Genomic DNA, 20866 nt, shown 5'->3' with positions numbered 1-20866 from the left:
TCATGTGGGTCCCCACATCTGTACCCCAGAGTTCAGAGTGGGGAAGGAACCCTGACAGTTACCGTGACACACTGTACCTCAGAATGACACCCTGTAACCCCTATATTCATCATTCAATGCTATGTGAGTTATCATATGAAAGGTCATAATCTACTGAAACCTATTGTCTTGTCTAAATATTTATCACTAGTATGTATACAATTATGAGATTGTGCTGTATTGTTACTGAAATACGATGGAAGTTTGCTAGTGGCAGACAAAGAATCCTTGGCCAGGTGGGTGTTGACTGCCCATTACAACTGGGAGTGGATGGGTCATTACACAAAGTAAAAACTATTTCCCCATGCTAATTTTTCCCCTATTGTTACTCACACCTTCTTGTCAACTTTGGAAATGGGCCATCCTGATTATCACTACAAAAGTTTTTTTTCTCCTGCTGATAATAGCTCACCTTAATTGATTAGACTCATTATAGTTGGTATGGCAACACCCATTTTTTCAAGTTCTCTGTATGTATATATCTTGCTACTGTATTTTCCACTGCATACATCTGATGAAGTGGGTTTTAGCCCACGAAAGCTTACACCCGAATAAATTTGTTAGTCTGTAAGTTCCACAAGTATTCCTCGTTCTCATTACAACTGTATGACTCAACTATGCAAACACCACATAAGGAGAACTGCACTGTGATCTGGGGGCTGCTTGTTTATTGTGACTCTCACTAAAGCCCATCAGGACATGTGTGGGCTAGTATCTGCCAGGCACATGGGCCAAGGGTATAAAATAAGAGGAGCAGTTAAAGTCTCTAGTATAGGATCTTCATACCTATGGCTAGGTAGGGAATTCCCTAACCGTAAATGATATTGTTTTATCCAAACAGGTGGAAAGTGCCTAGAATGGTGACCAAAAAATTCATGTCGCTCATCTGGGTTTTCAGTTCTCTCTTGAATGTATGATTTGTTAATCTGTTGATTACTCAGCCATGGTATGTTACAAATACGGTGTCTATTAGATGATTGGGGGAGGAGGACGACAAGGTGAACAGAATGAAGAACCTTAGTTTGTCCCTTTTGTTCCATTTTTGAGGATCTTCCACTTGTGTATTTCTGGAACCAAAACTGAAGGGGTTAAAATTATGTATTAACTGATGCTTTGACCAATTATCAGAAACTTACTGTGAGGTTTCTTCTTGTTGGTAATAATGCTACAAGCAGTGCACCATAAATCTAGGGGTACTTTTTGTGCCCTCGGCTAAAAAGTAGAATTTCTTAATGAGTCCCATGAAATGTTTCTCTTAATCTCAGTTTACAAGAAATATGGCAGAGTCTGTCAAACCATATGACAGAAATATAGAAACAAATATTGTTAACTGTACTAAGAGCTATTGTCACGTAAACTGTCCCATTTTTCTTTTTTCTGGAAAACTACCACCATTTGTTAATACACCTCTACTCCAGTATAACACTGGGAGCCAAAAAATCTGACTGCGTTATAGGTGAAACCGTGTTGTATTGAACTTGCTTTGATTCTCCAGAGTGCACAGCCGCACCCACCCAGAGCACTGCTTTACCGCGTTATATCCGAATTCGTGTTCTATCGGGTGGTGTTATATCGGGGTAGAGGTGACTCTTCCAACACTTTCACAGTGCAATATGAATGTTGGTTCTCTTGCCCTTTTTATTTTGAGGCATCCCCTACTTAATCTTTAGATAAGGATCTGTATTAGTGTCCTTTTTTCCATCAGCAGACTGGAGGATTTGAATGAAACTGATAGGATGGCTTGCTAGATCACTATCAGTACTCTGTACAAAGTGTTTTGTATGTTAAGAACAAACAATTTTCCATTTCTACATAAAGTAAATTCTTGCATACCTGTTGGAGGATGGTGGTAGTTAAAGGGAATGGAATAGAACAAATCTAGCATTCACTCTTTTTAATAACAGCAGTATTAACGGGTGTTTGGCTGCTTCCTTAGACAGTGTAAGACTTGCAGAAGAATGACAACTTTTTTGAGGGGGAAAACAGATGAACAATGGCTAGGTGAATGACTTGGTATCTTAGTAATAAATTATAATATCTAGTTTTTGTCTGTTACATACAGAGCTGCACGGGGGGCAGACAAGTAGGGCAATTTTCCCTGGGCCCCGCAGGGGCCCTGGCCCGGCGGTGGTCTGGGTCTTCGGTGGCATTTCAGCGGCGGGGGAGAGTGCTGCCAAAGACACAGAGCGACTGAAGGGCCCCCCGCCGCCGCAGTGCCGCCGAAGACCCAGGCTGCTGCCAGGTGAGTACAAGCACCCGTCTTGCCCCAGGCTTCCTGAATCCTCTGGGTGGCCCTGGTTACATATCTGTATTTGAATATAGTCCTATTTTTCTTTGTGAATAACATATAACCCTCCCATTCAGGAATTAATTGTTACTTCTGAATAAAGAGCACTCATGAAAGAATTGTGTTTTACAAGACTTTGTTTTTACTGAGTATTCTGATCCTTCCATGAAATGTTGTCATCTTGAAAGGAGAATACTAGCCTTTATTAAACTCACTGTGTTATCCTTCTAAAAATAGAAGGAAAACTCTTTCCAGGAGAGAGTGTGTTTGAATGACTATAGTAGTTTTCTCTCTAATTGACCTAGACTCTCTGATTTAGGAATTGTAATGTTAACTTCAGATGTTTTTGTGTGTTCTCACACTTCTTCATTGTTCTCCCCCCCCACCCCCCACTGACCCCATGGACTACTAACTCAATTTTTTTGATCCTAGTGAAGTCTTATATTGCTACCTATAAAAATTATATGAACTGGCTCAAAATGTCTTTTGAATGATCTGTATACACATATACCCACTTCTCAATTCACCATCTTTGCTGAAAACTTAAACTGTTTATCTATGCTCTAGAAGCAGCTGCCTAACCAGCACAGGGAACTCAGTTAAACTAATGAATTCTGTCCCTGGTATCTATTACTGGAGTACAATGAAGTGGCCATGGAGCCTGGTTAGCTTGTTAACTTAATCTGAAACAAATAGAAAAATGTATCTTCTTCAGGTGGATAAGAAGAAAGAAAGGAAGAAAAATATTTGTTAAAACATAGATGATATGTTCAGAAATAAAATGGGAGGTTTTTTTTAGTTCATAACAAGCATGCGAGTTTCTTTGAGTCCTAGGACACTAAACAAATACAAACGAGCATGATCTGACAGATTTGTGTGGGTTTCTGAATTTAAAGATTGGCACAGTCCCCAGGCAGCACCTTAAAATGTCAAAAGGTACTAATAACAATTGTATACATATTTTTTCCTTAGTTGACATTTGGGGATCCTCTGAAGAGGAACTAGATCCGTTTTCACAGGGCCCACATAGAGGTCAACGTCACTGAATTGAAAAGGGTGGAGGCAGTGGCTGAAAAAACAAAATGGAGCTACTTGGAGACAGAATGAAGTACACTAAATTCAGAACTGATATACTTGAACAGACAAATCTATTAAAAAGACCTTCCAAATCCATGGAAAGGAAATGTTGCGTATTGACTTGACTAATAGTTGTACTGTTGATAAGACATTTGTATAACAGGAGCTACTGGAAAAGCAAATACAAACTTGTAATTCAAGACTGACTATCTGCACTCAAATGTGGAGGTGACCACTTTTTGGAATAATCGGTTACAAACATACTTGTTCTCTTCTCAGGTGAGCTTTAAGTTATAGTTAAAGCTGTAAATAATTCTATTAAGTGAAAATCTTCAGTAGGATACTTAGTCTTATATCCAGGCAATTCACAGTTGGTTACACTTAAAATTTAAAAAATTAGAAATGGAAATAGAGTACAAATAGGAATGATAGAGTAGGTCATCTTGGTGAAGAGGTCATGCTGCTAAAGCAGTGGCAGTATGTTTTAAAAAAAGGAGGGGGGGGAAATCAAGATTAAAATCTTAAATGATTCAAACTGTACCATAGAATCTCTATGGATAGAAATTCCATGCTTGAATAATAAGATTATAGCAGTAGGATTATACCACAGATCATCTGATCAGGATGATGGCATTGGTTGTGAAATGCTAAGGGAGGTTAAAGAGGCTGCAAAACCAGAAAACAATATAGTGGTGATTTCAACTATCCTCATATTGACTGACAGTCACCTCAGGGCGCAATGCAGAGATAAAATTTCTAGACACCATAAATGACTGCTTCTTGGAGCAGCTAGTCCTATAACCCACAAGGGGAGAGGCGATTCTTGATTTAGTCCTAAGTGAAGCACAGGGTCTTGTTCAAGAGGTAGCTGTAGCTGAATGGCTCAGTAATAGTGACCATAATATAATTAAATTTTGTTTAGCATCCTTTTGGGGGGGAGGGCAGAGTACCAAAAACCCTCACCACAATGACATTTAACTTTACAAAGGGCAACTGCACAAGTATGAGGACACTAGATAGACAGAAATTAAAAAGAGCAATGCCAAGAATAAAATGCCTGCAAGCAGCATGGAGACTACTTCAAATGCATAATAGAGGCTCAGACTAAATGTATACCCCAAATCAAAAAGATGGCAGGAGGACCAAAAGAATGTCACCATGGCTAAACAGCTGCATAATGCAGGCCATTAGAGGCAAAAAAGCATCCTTTAAAATTCAGAAGTCAGATACTAGTGAGAATAACATTCACAAACTCTGGCAGGTTAGGTATAAATATAATAAGGCAGGCCAATAAAGAACTTGAGAAGCATCTTGCCAAAGACACACAAACTAACAGTAAGAAATTATTTTTTAAGTACTTCAGAAGCAGGAAGCCTGGCAAACAGGCACTGGGGCCACTAGATGACCAAAGTGTTGTGGGAGCACTCAAAGAAAACAAGACCATTGCAAAGAAGCTACATGAATTCTTTGCTTCAGTCTCCACTGCAGAGGGTATGAGGAAGATACCCAGATAGATTTGTCACCCAGAAAAGGATAGCTCTAAAATGCTGTCCAACAATGATGTGCCAATTTTAGAACAAATTGATAAATTTAAAAAGCAATAAGTCATCAAGAACAGATGGTATTCACCCAAGAGTTCTGAAGGATCTCAAATATGGAATTGCAGAACTACTAACTGTAGTCTGTAACCTATCGCTGAAACAAGCTTCTGGAACAGATGACTGGAAGGAAACCAGTGCAATGCTGGTGAGGTGATCCTGATAATTACAGGACAGTGAGCCTAACTTCAGTACCGGACAAATTGGTGAGGCATGATTTCCTTTTACAAAAGTCATGTTGACTCTTCCCCCCCCGACAATTTGAGTTTATGTATGTGTCTGATAATTCTTTTCTTTACTATAGTTTCAACCAATCTATTAGTATTATTTTGAGGGAGTCAGCAAGTATGTGGATAAGGGTGACCTACATTCGAAAACCAGTAGGAGAACACTTCAACCTCTCTAATCACTCAGTGACAGACGTTAAGGTGGCAATTTTGCAACAGAAAAGCTTCAAAAACAGACTCCAATGAGAAGCTGCTGAACTTAAATTAATATGCAAACTAGATACCATTAACTTAAGTTTGAACAGAGGCTGGGAATGGCTCGGTCATTACACTAATTGAATCTATTTCCCCATGTTAAAGTAGCCTTCGTGTCAACTGTCCGAAATTGGCCATCTTGATTATCACTTCAAAAGTTTTTCTCCCCTGCTGCTGATAGCTTCTCTTAATTAATTAGCCTCTTACAGTTGGTATGGGTACTTCCACCTTTTCATGTTCTCTTTATGTATAAATATCTTCTTACTGTATATTCCATTCTATGCATCCGATGAAGTGGGCTGTAGCCCACGAAAGCTTATGCTCAAATTCGTTAGTCTCTAAGGCTGCGTCTTCACTACCCACCATATCGGCGGGTAGCAATTGATTGCTCGGGGATCGATTATATCGCATCTCGACACGATATATCGATCCCCGAACGCGCTTATATCGATTCCAGAACTCCACCAACCTGAACGGAGTTGCGGAGTCGACATGGGGAGCCGCGGACATCGATCCCGCGCCGTGAGGACGGTGAGTAATTCGATCTTAGATACTTTGAATTCAGCTACGTTATTCACGTAGCTGAAGTTGCATATCTGAGATCGATTTTCCCCCGTAGTGTAGACCAGCTCTAAGGTGCCACAAGTACTCCTGTTCTTTCTACTTGATGTAGTGTACTTGAATTTTCAGAAAGCCTTTGACAAGGTACCTCCATTGAAGGTTTTTAAGGAAACTTAATTGCCAGGTGATAGAGGGAAGGTCCTTTCATGGATCAGTAACTGGTTAAAAGATAGAAAACAAAGGGTAAGAATAAACAGTCAGTTTTCACAATGCAGAGAGGTGAACAGTGCGATCCATCCAAGGCTATGTACTTGGATATGTGCTGTTCAACATGTTCATTAATGACCTAGAAAAGAGACCAAACAATGAAGTAGCAAAATTTGCAGACAGTACAAAATTATTGAAGATCGGTAAGTCCAAAGCAGATGGCAAGGAGTTACAGGGGGATCTCAAAAAAACAGTGATTGACTGGACAAGAAAATGGCAGATGAAATCAGTGTTGATAAATTCAAAATAATGCACACTTGAAAGCATAATCCCAACTATACATATACAACGATGAGTCCAAAATTAGCTGTTACTACTAAAGAAAGAGATCTTGGCGTCTCCGTGGACAGTTCTCAGAAAAACTTCTACTCTATAGCTGCAATCAAAAAAGGCTAACACTATGGGATTTCCATTTGACACATCAGCAAAATCTCCCACAGACCTCTATAATAACATAAGTTTCATAAAACAGTTAAAACTTGAAAGGACACCAAGAATCTGTATTTGAATCATATGACAACCAAATTAATTAGTTCTCCATGTATGTGCAATTCCAACCCTTCAGAAACAGCTGTTGCTGTAAGGCAGTGTATCATTAGGACTAACTTAGAATTCAGGGGCACCCTAGGTAAAAGGACTAAATTGGTCTTTGTTGAAGGATCGTACGAGGGTTCATTGCTATAAACCAACCTGTATATTTTGATCCTGAGATGGTAAATTGGGAGTGGGGTGTATTGTCTCAAATTTACACTCTCTTGAACATTTCTAGTTTGACTTTCTCAAAAATATTGAAAATATTGAAATCAGTGTAGTTGTCGAGAGTTTCTGATAGCTAAAGTTTTCTGATAGCTAAATTTGAGAAGTGACTTTACTTATAAAATAGAAGTTTGTGTTGCTACTTTTTCTAGTTCAGTCTCTCAGGATGTAATAATGTGATCTGTTTAGCTTATTGCTTCCAGCTAAATTTAAAGATTATCTTTCCTTAATATAAATTTATAAATGCTCACTTTGGAATCTGAACACTTGTGTCATGACTCAGTTTCTAGTATCTTGAATATGAATCTATATTTGTGTTTACAGTTTGAGCCATAATGTTATCTCAAGCAGCCTTTCAGGGATGTATGTAGGCATAAGTAAGCACCCTATATGGTATTCTAAAATGTGTCCAATGTGACTGTTACGCAGTCAGAACTTTGAATTTCCTGACTTTTGAATCTCAAGAACAATGTTGCGTTAAGTTTAATTATAACCATAATATTCAAGTGAATTTTGTTTACAATATTTAAGCTAACTTTGAACATTATCTTTTAAAGGTTGAATGAAGGGCTTCACTATCTATATGGGGTAGGAAACTCAGTTTCTTCCAAATCATCCAGTAAGGAGCAGGATTGCCAGGGAGTTCAGCCATCTGAATTCACTGATGGCCCCAAATTGGTGCTGATTTCACGACTCTTGCTGGCAGCAGAAGCATACTATTGAGGCAAAGTACCTCTGCAAGGTTCCTTTGGATCCTGACTTCACTATGGCAGCTTAGCTCCTTCAGGAACTTTGCTGATGTGGTCTTGTCAGTGACAGCATTGCAGGCCTCAGTGATAGAGGTTGCATTATTAGAAGTGATGTTACAGCTGGTTGAACAAACAGTATCTTTCAGGTAGATTTCAGCCCCCTGGCTTTTCCCTGGCCCAGAGCCATCAGTGGGCTTCTGTGGTACCTGGGTCAAAGTGAGAGAATAAACTGCTACTCTCCTCACAGAATTGGTGTTCTCATTTCCTTCTCCTGGGTTTTGCTACCCTCTGCACCAGTGTATCAGGGCAGCATGTGGCTCACTGGCTTTTTTTTCCTCTTGACAGTCTAACAACATAATCTTAAATTTAAAAGTACAACCCAAGTGCGTTTAAAATGGGGTACCTCTCACCATGATTTACTCTTTACCACCTTCATTTAAACTTATGTATAGCCTTACAGTGGCATGTGGTCCAAGAGCTCATCACTCTTTATTATTGAAGTTCTTATTAATTCAACATTGCTTTCATTTCATTTACATTTACATTTACATTTACATTTACATTTACGGTAATATATCTGAAAATCCTAATCTGCACAGCTCTCTTCCATTGATTCACTTCTGTAATCTTTTGTCTTGCAGGTATTTCATGCATGGGGTTTGCAAGGAAGGGAACAACTGCCGTTACTCCCATGATCTCTCCACAAGTCAGTCTGCTATGGTGTGCAGGTATTATCAGCGAGGATGCTGTGCTTACGGAGATCGTTGCCGGTAAGGAAATATTGCTGAATGTTGTTATTTCTTTGAAAGAGGGACTTTCATCCTCAAGTTCCAGTGTGGAAGACTCAGCGGAGGTTGTCTATTAATGGGAGAAAATAAGAGATAAAACAAAACTTGAGCAATATTTTCCTATATTCCATTGAAACTGCCAAATTGTTTTAATAAGAGTCTCTCCTTCACAGCCCACCTCCTCCCTTTTGCTGAGTCCTACAGTGACATCTCAAATGTATTGCTTGCTTCACAGCAGGAATAAACAGGCACAGGGAGGGAGGAGCCATTGTTCAGACACAGCAGAATTCAGCTCTAACAATTGCATAATTAGATATATTTGTCAAAATCTAGATAACTTTCAGACTGACAGGGCTGGTTAGATGATCAGTTACACTTGTAAGTAGGTTGTTGTCTGCAGAAATAACTGATTCCCCTTTCAGTAGTGCTTCTGATTGTACTTTTCTGTTGAAAAGTGAGCATGTGACACTTTTGAGGCCCTTTCTAGGGAATATAACTTTGAAGTATAGTAGCAAGGCATCTAAAGCATTGTCTGTGCAAACAGATGTGAACTTGCTCATGCAAACTTAACCTTACTTTAAAACCAGAGGCCTGTAACTCCAACAAGAGGAGTGTGCATGCAAAGGATTTTGAAATTGTCCCAGTGTGAACCGGGTTTAGCAAGGCTAAACAGTCATAAATTGAATAAACTTCAAAGACTACTCTTATGTCTCTGTCTTAAGTTATTGAAACCTGCATATAGTCAAATATTTATAGCATGATTGTGTACAGTTGCACACTGCAGAAACACTAATGTTACCAAAATAAAACCTAGTACAAAATCTAATCTTTTTTTCTCTCTCATGGATAGTGGAATTACTATTATATGAATGTAAACCTGGGGAAATCTCTGAATAGTCATTTTTATATGCTGGCCTATATCACTTAGTCATCATCCACTTGAAGATGTGTGTAGGTGTGAAGGCTTAAGATTCTCAACTGAAAGAGCAAGGGAACCATGCTGAGAGGCATGGTTGACTTCCCTTTGAGAACGTTTCTGATTTACACAGAACTAGGACACCCTCTCCAGTCAAACTGAGCACTTCTCCGCTTTTTATGTTTTAACAATTGTATCTTCTTCATAAACTGTTCCCATCAATGTAAAAATCTTTGGCAAATATCTCTGAAATATTAACAGAAAAATAAATCTTAGATCTGTGAATGAAACTAATTTTCTAGTCTCTGGAGCCTGAGGGCTGGCAGGACTTGGACTTCTAAGGAAGCAACATTTTCAGGCCCTTAGTGGATAGGGGATTAAGGGCTCTCATTAGTAAATAGTGACACCTTTTGTGTTCATCATGGATGTAAGGCCGGGGAGTTTGGATGGGGAGGGCAAAAGTATGTTTACTGAGTCAAAGTAACTGTTTGGTTTTTAATGTCTGAAGTTAGACAGAAGGCTATCTGAATGAGGCACAATGATGGAATGTTGATCAAGTAGGAAGTATTCAATAATGGCATATCTGCATATGCTTTGAAAGGGCCAGCTTCAGGTATGGTTGAAATAAGCAGTTGTAAGAAGCACACAGGCAAACTTGCTGTGGACTGCTTCATCTCCTGCAAAATCACCAATAGCTACTGTCCCCTTAAACAGTGCTGGTAGGTTTTAAAGTAAACTGTGTCTATGTAACGGGTCACTTTTCTAATCTAGCTCTGGGATATCTAGGGCACCTCTGGTATTATGCCTCAATGACACCATCTCCCTGTGCTTGCATATCAGTCCTTTGTACAAGGCTATTGTATGGGTGACTTCTTACTGAGTTCACAATCAGCATTTAATTTGTTAGATATGAACATACCAAGCCATTGAAGCGGGAAGAAGTGACTACTGTGAATCCAGCTGCAAAATCTTATCCATCAGCATCTTCAGACCTCCCGTCTCTCCCTGAAGCACTTGAAGCAAGCACTGGTGAGACTGACCTTGAAGATACAGATCTGGCAGCTACAGGAGCAGGTGCTGAAGACTGGGTGAATGCTGTAGAATTTGTCCCTGGGCAGCCATATTGTGGACGTGGTAAGCTGATCATGGGATAATGGTAATTTTCTTTTGTGGGTTCACAAATTACATGCAGTGTGCAAACTACTTGTTCAGTGTTTTGTCATCTTAAGCCATCTGTAATGAGTGTGAATGTTTGTTTGTATTTTTAAAGTGGAATATATTCTTCTTCATTAATTGTTTTTAATTGAGCCCCCTGTCCTGAAGTTGGCTCGCACACTCTTGCATGGCCAATGCAATGATTCCACAGCAGTTATTGGGGACAATGTTGCACCTGGGGCACAGACCCAAATGTTCTAGAACCTATATAATGAAGGACTCACCCTATAGTTCCTCAGTTCCTTTTTTCCCCCTGGTCTAAGTAGGTTGCAGAACCTTCTCCTTCAAGTTCCCTCTCTCTCCCCTTAGAGAAGGAAGGGGTGCATGTGTTAGTTGTACATGTACAGTTTTTTAATATTAAACACTAGAAAGAAAATAATCTATCTTTCTGTAATTGACTTTTTGTAGGACACCATGGATGATGGTGGCAAGAAATCAGATTTCAAGTGGGTGCTCTTGTTACCAAAATATGTGATCGGTACATCTGTTGTCTGGTCTGCCTTGGAGAATCTTTGTGTTGCCATTATTCCCAGGCCCAGGAGGAAACAAGCTGGCTGAAAATGCTTACTTAGAAGAGGTTTTGCTGCCTGGCCATATAGCATCTGTGAATCAGGGCAACAAATACTTCAAATAAGACCTTGGAGCATGAGTAGCTGTTGCCACCACACCATTATGGCTGGGGTGGAGGGAACTTTGGGGTTGACCCATTATAGTTCTGAGATTTTTTTTAGACCTGTTCCGTTCCTGCAGCAACCCTTGATGCCCTCATATCTGCATACTGAGTCCACCATCTACCTCTGCTGTTAGTGTGAACAGGGAATAATTTCACAGTTGAGACTTCAAGGAAAGGGCAGCTTTTGGTGCTGTTTGATTTGAAGGCAGTCATCTTGCAGAGTGAATTCCGTTCTGGAGGTATCAGAATTGGTAACTGCAGATAATCATTTGGTCCACGTAGCGTGGATGTTCCGGTATGTCCACAGGAATAAAGACCCACCTGTTTTCCCTTACAGTGCTTCTTATCTATAGTGACAGTATGCTGATCTCTGTTTTCACTGGGGCAAAGGGGCACATAAGTTTAAAAAAACAAACAAACCCCTTCTGCTTGTAAAATCAGTTGAATACTGGATCTGAGAGCAGAGCTGTGTGTTTTGATGTTTCTTCTTCTTCAGAGCCTTGGCATTTAGGAATGCTGTCTGGCCAACATTCTTAACCTGCTTGGTCTTACTGAGTTTGGGTCCCCTCCATGCTTGGTCAGGGACACAATTTATGGAGATTCAGGGTCACCAGAGCATGAGTCTAACAAAGCTGAGAGGCATCATCAATACAGAGGATGATACTGAAAGAACTGGATGACTTTGAGGACTGGAGTAATAGAAATTGAATTAAAATTAATAGTATAAAGTGCAAGGTCTTGCATTTAGGGACTAACAAGAATTTTTGCTATGAACTGGGGTGGTGTCAGGTTAGGGGACCAGATGTCCCATTTGTAAAGGGACAGTTGTGTATTTAAGCCCTCCTGCAGGTGTCCCAACTTTTTCTTAGAAGATATGGGACAATTTGCTCATTTTTATCTCCCCCCGCACGCCCCATCAGTACTGACAGGTCCTCCTGCTGACTGGAGGGGGTCGGGGTTTAGTGGCCGTCAATGGGTATGGGAGTGGGTGTGAAAGGCTAGTGGCGGGGGCAAAGATGCAGTGCGTGGGGCTGGCTCCTCCCCCTGCTGTGTGCTGGCTCTTGACCAGCAGGGCCCCGTCCCGGTTCCTGCCAGTGCTGGCTGCGTGCTGTGGTGGCTGGTGAGTGTGGGTAAGCGCCAGGCGGCAGCCGGTTACATGTCACCTCTTCTGCCCGCCTATCAGCCCTTTTTGCATACCCCCTCTTGCTGTCCTCTCCCTGCTTTGCCCCCCAGCCCCTGGTCAAAGCGCTCAGCTCACCAACAGCCTGGCTGTGGGGCTCCTTCCTTCCCCCACTGCCTCTGGCTGGGCCGGTGCTGCAGAAAAGCCCAAGACCCTCTGGTTCAGGGCACTGGCCAGGAGGAGCTGAGCCCTGCATGTGCCAAAGCCCCGCACAGCGCTGGCATGGGGCAGCCTCTCCGCCCCTCAGCTAAGCTCTGGAGTGGTGGGGGAAAGCGATTTCCAGCCTGTTCACACCGTGAACCTGCAGACTCCACAGCAATCCCCAGGGCAGGGACTTAGCACCCTCTTCACCTGCCCTTCCCCCCACCCTGGGTCCTGCCCCCAGGGAGCATGGGGCTGCTCCGTCCCCTAGGCACCCTCCCCTGCTGAGCCAGCTCTCTGGCTGGATTTGCTGAAGCCCCTGCAATCAGGATCCCTGGTGTACAATGCATCCTTAAGGCTTACCCCCTTCCTGCCCATGCTGTAGTCAGAGGTGGCTGGGTTATGTCGGTGGCCAGCAGCAGCCTGGAGGTGTTAGCTGCCTTTCGACTCTACGTGAGCAGGATGGGACAAGCTGCTTCCAGCCACTCGGGGTGGGTGGGGGGAGACGAGATGAGCTCTGCAGACTCTACAGATCAACTCTTCCCCACCACCACCTCACCCTGTGGCTGGAAGCAGCTCCCATCCCTTCCTTCCCGCACAGTGCCGGAAGGCTGCTGCTGGCCATATTCTGGTGTGAACCCTGGCAAAAATCTGGCAAGGGGAGCTTGTGATCCTGCATGCCTCCCCACTTGTTGCCTCAGGAAGACGCTGCACCAGGTACCAGGTGAGGCAGGTCCGTGCCGGAGGCCCAGCCTGGCAAGGAGGGTGGAGAGCACTGGGCAGGGGGGTTGGGTTGGTTGGTCACCCCCTGTGTGTGTGAGAGGTGTACGAGTCACCACTCCCCATGTGAACCTTAAAGATAAGAAGGTAAATAAAAAGAAGCCAAATATGCAGGATTTCTTTTTAACAGGGGCTCAGTCAAGTTGTTGTTTAATTTGAATGTTTGTACTGCATAGTTCTGATTGATTGCTGTTGAACTCGCTTGAATACCAGTAATTTTACCAAGTGTCCCGTATTCAGCATAGGGAAATATGGTCACCCTACATCAGGTGGAAATGATAGAAAGACCTGAGTGTATTAGTCAGTCACATGATGACTGAGCCATCGGTGTGATGTGGTGGTGAAAAAGGCAAATGCAATCCTAGGATTGCATCAGGCAAGGTATTTCCAGTAGAGATGAGAAATATTAGAGGCGATGGTAAAACCTTATCTGTACTATGTACAATTTTGGTCACCTATGGTTTTTTTGAGAGAGAAAATTGGAACAGGTGCAGAGGAGGGCTACCAGGATGAGCAGGGGAATGGAGAACCTAACTTATGAGGGGAGACCAAAAGAGCATGGCTTGCTTAGCCTAAAAGAATTAAGGCTGAGAAGGGTTATGATTGCTCTGTAAATACATTGCAGGGGCTGGGGGAGTTAAACGGCAGAAGAGCTATTTAAGCTAAAGGATAATGTTGACATAAGAACAAACGGATAGCTCTGCCCATAAATTCAGGCTGGAAATTAGAATGTGATTTTTAGCCATCTGAGGAGTGATGTTCTGGAACAGCCTTCCAGTAGGGAGCTAACAATGGGGACTAACAATCTAACTAGTTTTAAGATGGAGGTTGGTAAATTTCTAATGCAATTACAGTAACTCCTCACTTAACATTGTAGTTATGTTCCTGAAAAATGCAACTTTAAGTGAAACGATGTTAAAAGAATCCAATTTTCCCATAAGATTTCATGTAAATGTGGGGAGTTAGGTTCCAAGGAAAATTTGGGGGGGCAGACAAAAGGCATTATATACTGTACAATACTGAACAGGGGTGGGGAGGTGCCCCTGGCTTACCCCCTGGGGCTCAGGACTGGGGGTGCTGGGTCTGGGAGGGAGTTAGGGTGTGGGAGGGCGCTCAAGGTGGGGGTGCAGGAGGAGACTCACAGCTGGGGCAGGCAGGAGGTGCAGAGCACTTACCTGGGGCAGCTCCTGTTTGCTGCAGGGGGTGTGCAAGTGGCTCTGCGCAGCACTGCTCCCGTGACCACGATTCTGGGAGCTATCACCCCCCACCCCCAGCAGGCAGGGCTACCCTACCATGTTGCATGAGGAATATAGCCCAGCTTCTTCTTGTTTTAATACATGCCAATGATACTAGACTCTTGAGAACTTTTTGTATATGCAATTCAGGAAAAGACAAAATCTTTAGTATGTTGAGAGATTTTTAAAGATATCCAGCACATAAAGCTGCAGATAAGCATCTAGTGGGATTTTCAAAGAGGACTATCTGCATTTTTAGGTGCCAAGATAGCTTTAAAAGATAGCTAGCTTTAAAAATCTAGCCTTGGGAATCAAAAGAGGGAAATATTAGTGTGCCTAATGGCATCTACAAAAAAGCTTCTGTTGCAGCTAGCCATTTGTTTCACAAGCAAAGAACCTTTTTCAGGTCCACAAGGACTTGCCTGACTCCAGGTTCTCAATTGGTTTTGACAGCCATTATTTGGACAAGATGATCAGGTCTTCCAAGGCTGTAAGATCAGCACCTCTGGAAAATAATTTGAGGACACTAGGTCAAATGGATAAGAGCCAATGCAGTTGTGTTCTTTTGTTGGTTCTTAACGAAGATTGCCATTTATCAGAGTGTTAAAGCAAAATTATGATTTGCACCTTTAGTCCAACCTCCTGCCCTTCTTGGAATATTATTGTTAACCAAGAGAAATGAAAGCTGTTACTTGGGAATGTCAGGAAACTGCTAAAGATAATGTTGTGTGCTGCTAACAATATATCTCATACATGTGATGTTCTGAAAGTGACCTTAAGAAGACATCTGTATCTCAGAGCTTCCAGGTTGTATCTGTAAAGTTCAAGATTCAAGCTTTCATGGAAAATTATGCACAATAACTTGAAAAGCAAAAATGCTTTTCCTCAGGATTGGTGTGGAAGCCTTGGTCTTCGAGTTGTATGCTTCATGTATGTTTGGAGTAGCAAACACCCAGGAAATACTCTTGAGGTTCGAGCTTGGCAGTTCACTTCCAGCACAGGTATATCACCATAACCCAGTGTTTCCTAATGAGTGAGGCAAGCCATGCTGAGGGCACCAAACTAGTCTGTGGAGTGGCTGAGAAGAACAGCCAAGCAGTGTGGAGGGGAAAACTTCATGATCCAGGATCTACCCTATTTCTCCATTGTAAACATCTTGAAAGCTGCTTCCTTCCCCTAATGCAGATGAAAGAATAGCTTGCAGGCTCACTCAACAGCCTGCTGGATCAAATTTTGTTTTGCTCACCAAGGAGAGTTACATGTACTCTGGCAACCAGAGACGCCAACGGAGGTCCCTTCATCCCAATGTAGTATCATGATGCATGGAGGATTGAAGAAGGGGAGCAACTGGAGAGCTTGCTCTTTGTTAAAAAGCAATTCCTTGGGATTAGTGAGTTGAGAATTAAGTCATTCTTTTGTCTTTCACTTGCCTGGGGCAAAAAAAAATCCATAGCAAACAAGCTGAGCCAGGATCAATATGACTGATCTTTAAAGTAAGCCATTTGTGCTTCAATTTACCTTGAAGTGGGGGCATCCAGAAATACTTATTTGCTTCTGCAGAGAATACCAAATGCCTGACAATTTGCACAAAAGCAGTGATGCCTGCCCCATACTTTTTTGCTCTATGGGGGTGGAGACCTTAGTTTTTTCCCTTCTTTTGCCTGTGGTTCTTAAAGAGGAGATGCAAGAGGCAACACACAATTCTTGTAGTACCAGATTATAAAGTAGTTCTGGTTCTAGGTCTCATTCTGGCAGAGGAGCAACAGGTGATTCTTCTCTACTTTTCCAGACCTGTTATCTCACAAGGGAAGATTGAACCTGCACCCAGATCCATAGTTCCTTCCTCTGGCATTTTACATCTTGGAGTTTAGTAGATGAAGATTGCTCTTGGAAGAAGTGCAGCAAATTACATTAGAATCTTATAAGCCGTCCATTGTGAAGGAGCCTCCGGATCCTGTCCTCTTTGTTTTATATTGGAGTGTTTTCTCTTTCCCATATAAAATCTTGGATTATCTTTTTCCACAGTTAAAGTGGCATCTCAGTTGTCATTTAAACTGAACCATTGTCTTTTTTTGTCTTATGACTGAGTTGGTGAGGTTATTCCATAATTTGGATGATAAAGGGAAATTCAGTTATACCACTTCACAAATCATCCTGTAGGTTCCTGGCATAAAGGGAGAAATCCCAAGAGAAATCCATCTCAGCCCAGAGAGAGTAGACAAATGGATATGGTTTTCAGCTCAATTTATGACCAGGCAGGAATCCTGCTAATCAAAAGCTCTTGAGACTCCTTTTACTAGGCTTGCTGCAACACTGCCAATTTAATTTAGTCTGTAGAACTATTTAGGAATTTGGAGAGCATTTTCTTTAAATTTTAATTCACAAGCTTACTCAGTGCTGTTCTCTTGATGACCAGGACAAATCATATGGCTGTTTAGGAACAAAAGTCCTTCAGTCCTTTAATCACTGTTTCAGCTAGTTCCTGAGGGACTAATGCTGCTAGTTCTTCTCCCCAGAATGAAGAACAGCCGAGGCAATTTATGAAGAGGAAACAAAGATTACTTACCTGTGATCAGAATTCTCTGCAGGTATGATCTCAACAAATCCATGCTCATTATCCCTCCTTACACTTCAGAAGGGGGATTTGAGATTTGCCACAGTAGTAAGAGACTTGGGCAGGATTCTTATATCCTCTGTTCTAGAACATTTCTTATGAGTCCAGCAGTGAAAGCCGCCCCAGCAACTAACTGCTTAAGAACTGCAGCCTGTGCAACAGCATGCTAACTAACATGACTCATTAGCATAAGAATCTGTTGAGGCAGTATTTTTGGAGCTCCAAGTTAGTCCTCCTGGTAAGTATCCTTCCTCTTCTACAGGGCCTACGTGTTGGCTGTATAGGGACAAAACACCAGTTTTAGTGGTTGAAGCACAAGAGTTTAACCACCATGTACTGAAGCTTGTTTCAGCCCGTGTAAATCATGTTTGAACTGGTTCAAAAAGCAAGAGGGACAGGGTTGTTAACCTACTTTTGGCATGATTTAATTCAGTTCTTACTTGATCCAAACTTTGTTACAAGCATGGTTGACCCACAAGAGTATTTACCCACTTTCAGAATTGGTCAGTTTTCTTAGTATTGACCTTGTCCTGTTGGATGAAGTTGAATCTCACCACTAATGCACTGATTGTCTTGCCTTGCTTATACTAAGAGCTGAGAAAATTAGATTTGAAACTGTTTCCTTCTGGGGTGAAGAAATTGCTAAATCATTTCAGGGTGAGGTTTTGAGGGATTTATTGACGCAAGCCTTGTGCATTTTCTGTTATGTTCCTTGGATAAACTGAGTTGGTTTACCCAAAGTTTTTATAGCTGAAAAGCATGCATTGCAAACCCTAGCCCTCAAATGTAACACATTTACCATCTCTAACTTCCCCCTGCAGCTGCCCCTTCCTGCATCGAAACACCCTTGCAGGGAATGGTAATTGAGGAAGAGTATGAAAAGCAGCAAGCAAATGTGGAGATGAAGAAGCAACTGTGCCCCTACGCTGCAGTAGGAGAATGTCGTTACGGAGAGAACTGCGTGTATATCCATGGGGATGTGTGTGACATGTGTGGGTTGCAGGTCCTACATCCAGTTGATGCTGCCCAGAGATCCCAACACATAAAGGTAAGCATACGAATGGCTTGTTGAATAGCTTCAAGTTACTCCCTTGCCTTGTGCAATCACTGGTCATTCATTCCCTTTCTTCTGAAGTTGACTGCATACAAGTCAGTCAGTTAACAAGAAGGTTCACATTGCAAACTGAACTATTTTCTGGTCAAGGCTGTTTTCAAAGCAGCTTTGTTTAAAAGAAGCTGGACCCTGTCTGCATTGAGGATAAAGTCTGTATAACTGTACTAATACTCACTTAGGTCACTTTTTGTGAAGTTTTAGTTCAGCTATTTCTGCCTGGGCTCTTGGAAAAGAGCCTGAACTTGACGTTGACCATTGCCTCCTATTACCTAAAAGACTGTTTGTTTTCTGAGGACCTGAACCTCCCAGGTGGTTTGTTCTTTTTAGTTTAGAATGTGGGGAGAATAAACTTAAGATGAAACTAGTGAGTTAAAACCTATTAAATAGTGCACAAGATTACAGGCTGGTTTTCTCTCTCTCCTCTTCAGTCTTGCATTGAGGCTCATGAGAAGGACATGGAGCTCTCATTTGCCGTCCAGCGTAGTAAAGACATGGTGTGTGGGATCTGCATGGAGGTGGTATATGAAAAAGCCAACCCCAGCGAGCGCCGCTTTGGGATCCTCTCCAACTGCAACCATACTTACTGTCTCAAATGCATCCGGAAGTGGAGGAGCGCTAAACAATTTGAGAGCAAGATTATAAAGTGAGGCACTTCCCCATCTTGATTGAGCTTTGTTACATGGGAAGAATTTAGTGTCTTGTGACAACTTGCAACAAAGTCCCCCCACAAAGACTGCATTTAATACATCCTAACTAACGTTAATCCAGAATTGAAGTCATCTTCCAGGGGTAGCATTTTGTTTGTATTTACACTCTGACCTAGTTAATCTAGATTAGTTTGCAAAATCCACTTATTTGGATGAAAGTCATGTTTTGTCTTCAGTTAGTTACCATTTAAAGGTTTCAGGCACCCAGATTAGATGGTGAAAACAGATTAACCAGTTCTGAATGTATGTTTCCTATCTTTTCACTGCCCTGATTAATTAGCCAGCCAACGACCCATACCCTCTTTAAGGTGTTCTAAAGAAACCCAAGCAAACAAATACAAAAACCAAACAAAACTACAAAAAATAAATTTATCTAAATCTAAAGAAAAAGGAGTCTGTGTGAAATGTTTTTTTCCCCCAAGTTCTATGGAGACAAAATGATCAGCTGCTGAGTTGAGTTCTGAAAGAAGAGGAAGAGTTTAGGGTGTCTTCTGCAAAAGAGAACGTAAATTGAAAAAGTATAAAGTCCTGGCAGTAAGTGCCCAGGCACAATAGGATACATCTTTAAAGATGGGATATGTGCCATGGTATGTTTTATAATAGGACAGAGCGCCCCTGTAATGTGGAATTTTGCAGTGCAGTCTCTTCGTTCCCCAGGTCCTGCCCAGAATGTCGGATCACATCTAACTTTGTCATTCCAAGTGAGTACTGGGTGGAGGAGAAGGAAGAGAAGCAGAAACTCATTCAGAAATACAAGGAGGCAATGAGGTACGAGCGCTGCAGCCTTTTATCAAGTTAAGACTGCAGAGATAAGGGCACACCTGGAGAACAAGGGTGTTTATCTAAAGCCCTCTCATACCTCCTTTCCACCCCCACACATGTGAAGTGCATCCTTACTTATCCACCCGCAGATGCATGCATCCACACAGTCACCTAGCTTTCCTATGTACTTATTGACCTCACAAGCTTTTCCTTACCCACCCAATACATAATTGATACAGCCATAAGGTAGTAAACTTGTGCTCTGTGAGTCATCAGCTTCCCTATGCATGCATCTACCCACGTGCACATCTGTTGGGTATGCACATAGTGTAATACATCATTTCTGTGTATGTATTTTTATTGATAAAATGGCGTCAGCAGCAAATGGTGCATATTTAAAGAGACCCCCTGGACCATAAGCAAATGCAATACTGAATTCTGAGTGGCTCTGCTGTGAGTAAGGGTTGCGATATTTTCCTTTCCAGCAACAAGCCATGCAGGTATTTTGATGAAGGCCGTGGGAGCTGTCCATTTGGAGGGAACTGTTTTTACAAACATGCATATCCCGATGGTCGCCGAGAGGAGCCACAGAGACAGAAAGTGGGAACATCGAGTAGATATAGGGTAAGTCTCACTGCTTTTAGACTTTTTTGGAAGAGGGAAGGAAAAGGTGTGAATGCCTCAGATTTGCTTATGTAGTAAAACATACATAGTGGATTGGAGGGAAGAGTGGTCCAAAGAATGGAAGTGATGAAGGGGAGACTATGGAAGAGACACATTTCTTAATGTCACCTGTATCTTGAAGAAGTGTTGGTGATCAGCTATGATAGGAGTAAATGCAGATCCCATTGTGAAGCATGACTAGCTGCATGTTCTATGCCTGGGAGCTGAGCATATGTATCTTGTAACTCTCGGTCACACAAGA

The 20866-nt window shown here is 42.0% G+C and overlaps 2 protein-coding genes across 6 annotated transcripts in view; one reads left to right on the top strand and one right to left on the bottom strand.

Annotated features, from left to right (window-relative positions):
- The window catches only part of MKRN1 (makorin ring finger protein 1), a 34632-nt gene that overhangs the window by 12856 nt on the left and 910 nt on the right, over positions 1-20866 (top strand). The window contains exons 2-7 of one of the 3 annotated variants that reach the window (XM_050918829.1): positions 8458-8586; positions 10428-10654; positions 18180-18406; positions 18901-19115; positions 19837-19947; positions 20427-20565. In XM_050918829.1, the coding sequence (XP_050774786.1) occupies positions 8458-8586; positions 10428-10654; positions 18180-18406; positions 18901-19115; positions 19837-19947; positions 20427-20565 (1048 nt within the window). The remainder of the gene's footprint in view (positions 1-8457; positions 8587-10427; positions 10655-18179; positions 18407-18900; positions 19116-19836; positions 19948-20426; positions 20566-20866) is intronic. The other 2 variants (XM_050918837.1, XM_050918833.1) reach the window with 2 other exon arrangements.
- The window catches only part of RAB19 (RAB19, member RAS oncogene family), a 30115-nt gene continuing 17821 nt past the window's right edge, over positions 8573-20866 (bottom strand). For all 3 annotated transcript variants that reach the window (XM_050919005.1, XM_050919024.1, XM_050919015.1), the window contains exon 5: positions 8573-8674. In XM_050919005.1, coding sequence (XP_050774962.1) covers positions 8611-8674 — 64 coding nt within the window. In that variant the 3' untranslated portion in view covers positions 8573-8610. The remainder of the gene's footprint in view (positions 8675-20866) is intronic.

The sequence above is a fragment of the Gopherus flavomarginatus genome, chromosome 1 (genome assembly GCF_025201925.1).
Source record: "Gopherus flavomarginatus isolate rGopFla2 chromosome 1, rGopFla2.mat.asm, whole genome shotgun sequence".
Taxonomy (NCBI): domain Eukaryota; kingdom Metazoa; phylum Chordata; order Testudines; family Testudinidae; genus Gopherus; species Gopherus flavomarginatus.
This window is presented reverse-complemented; position numbering and strand designations above follow the sequence as displayed.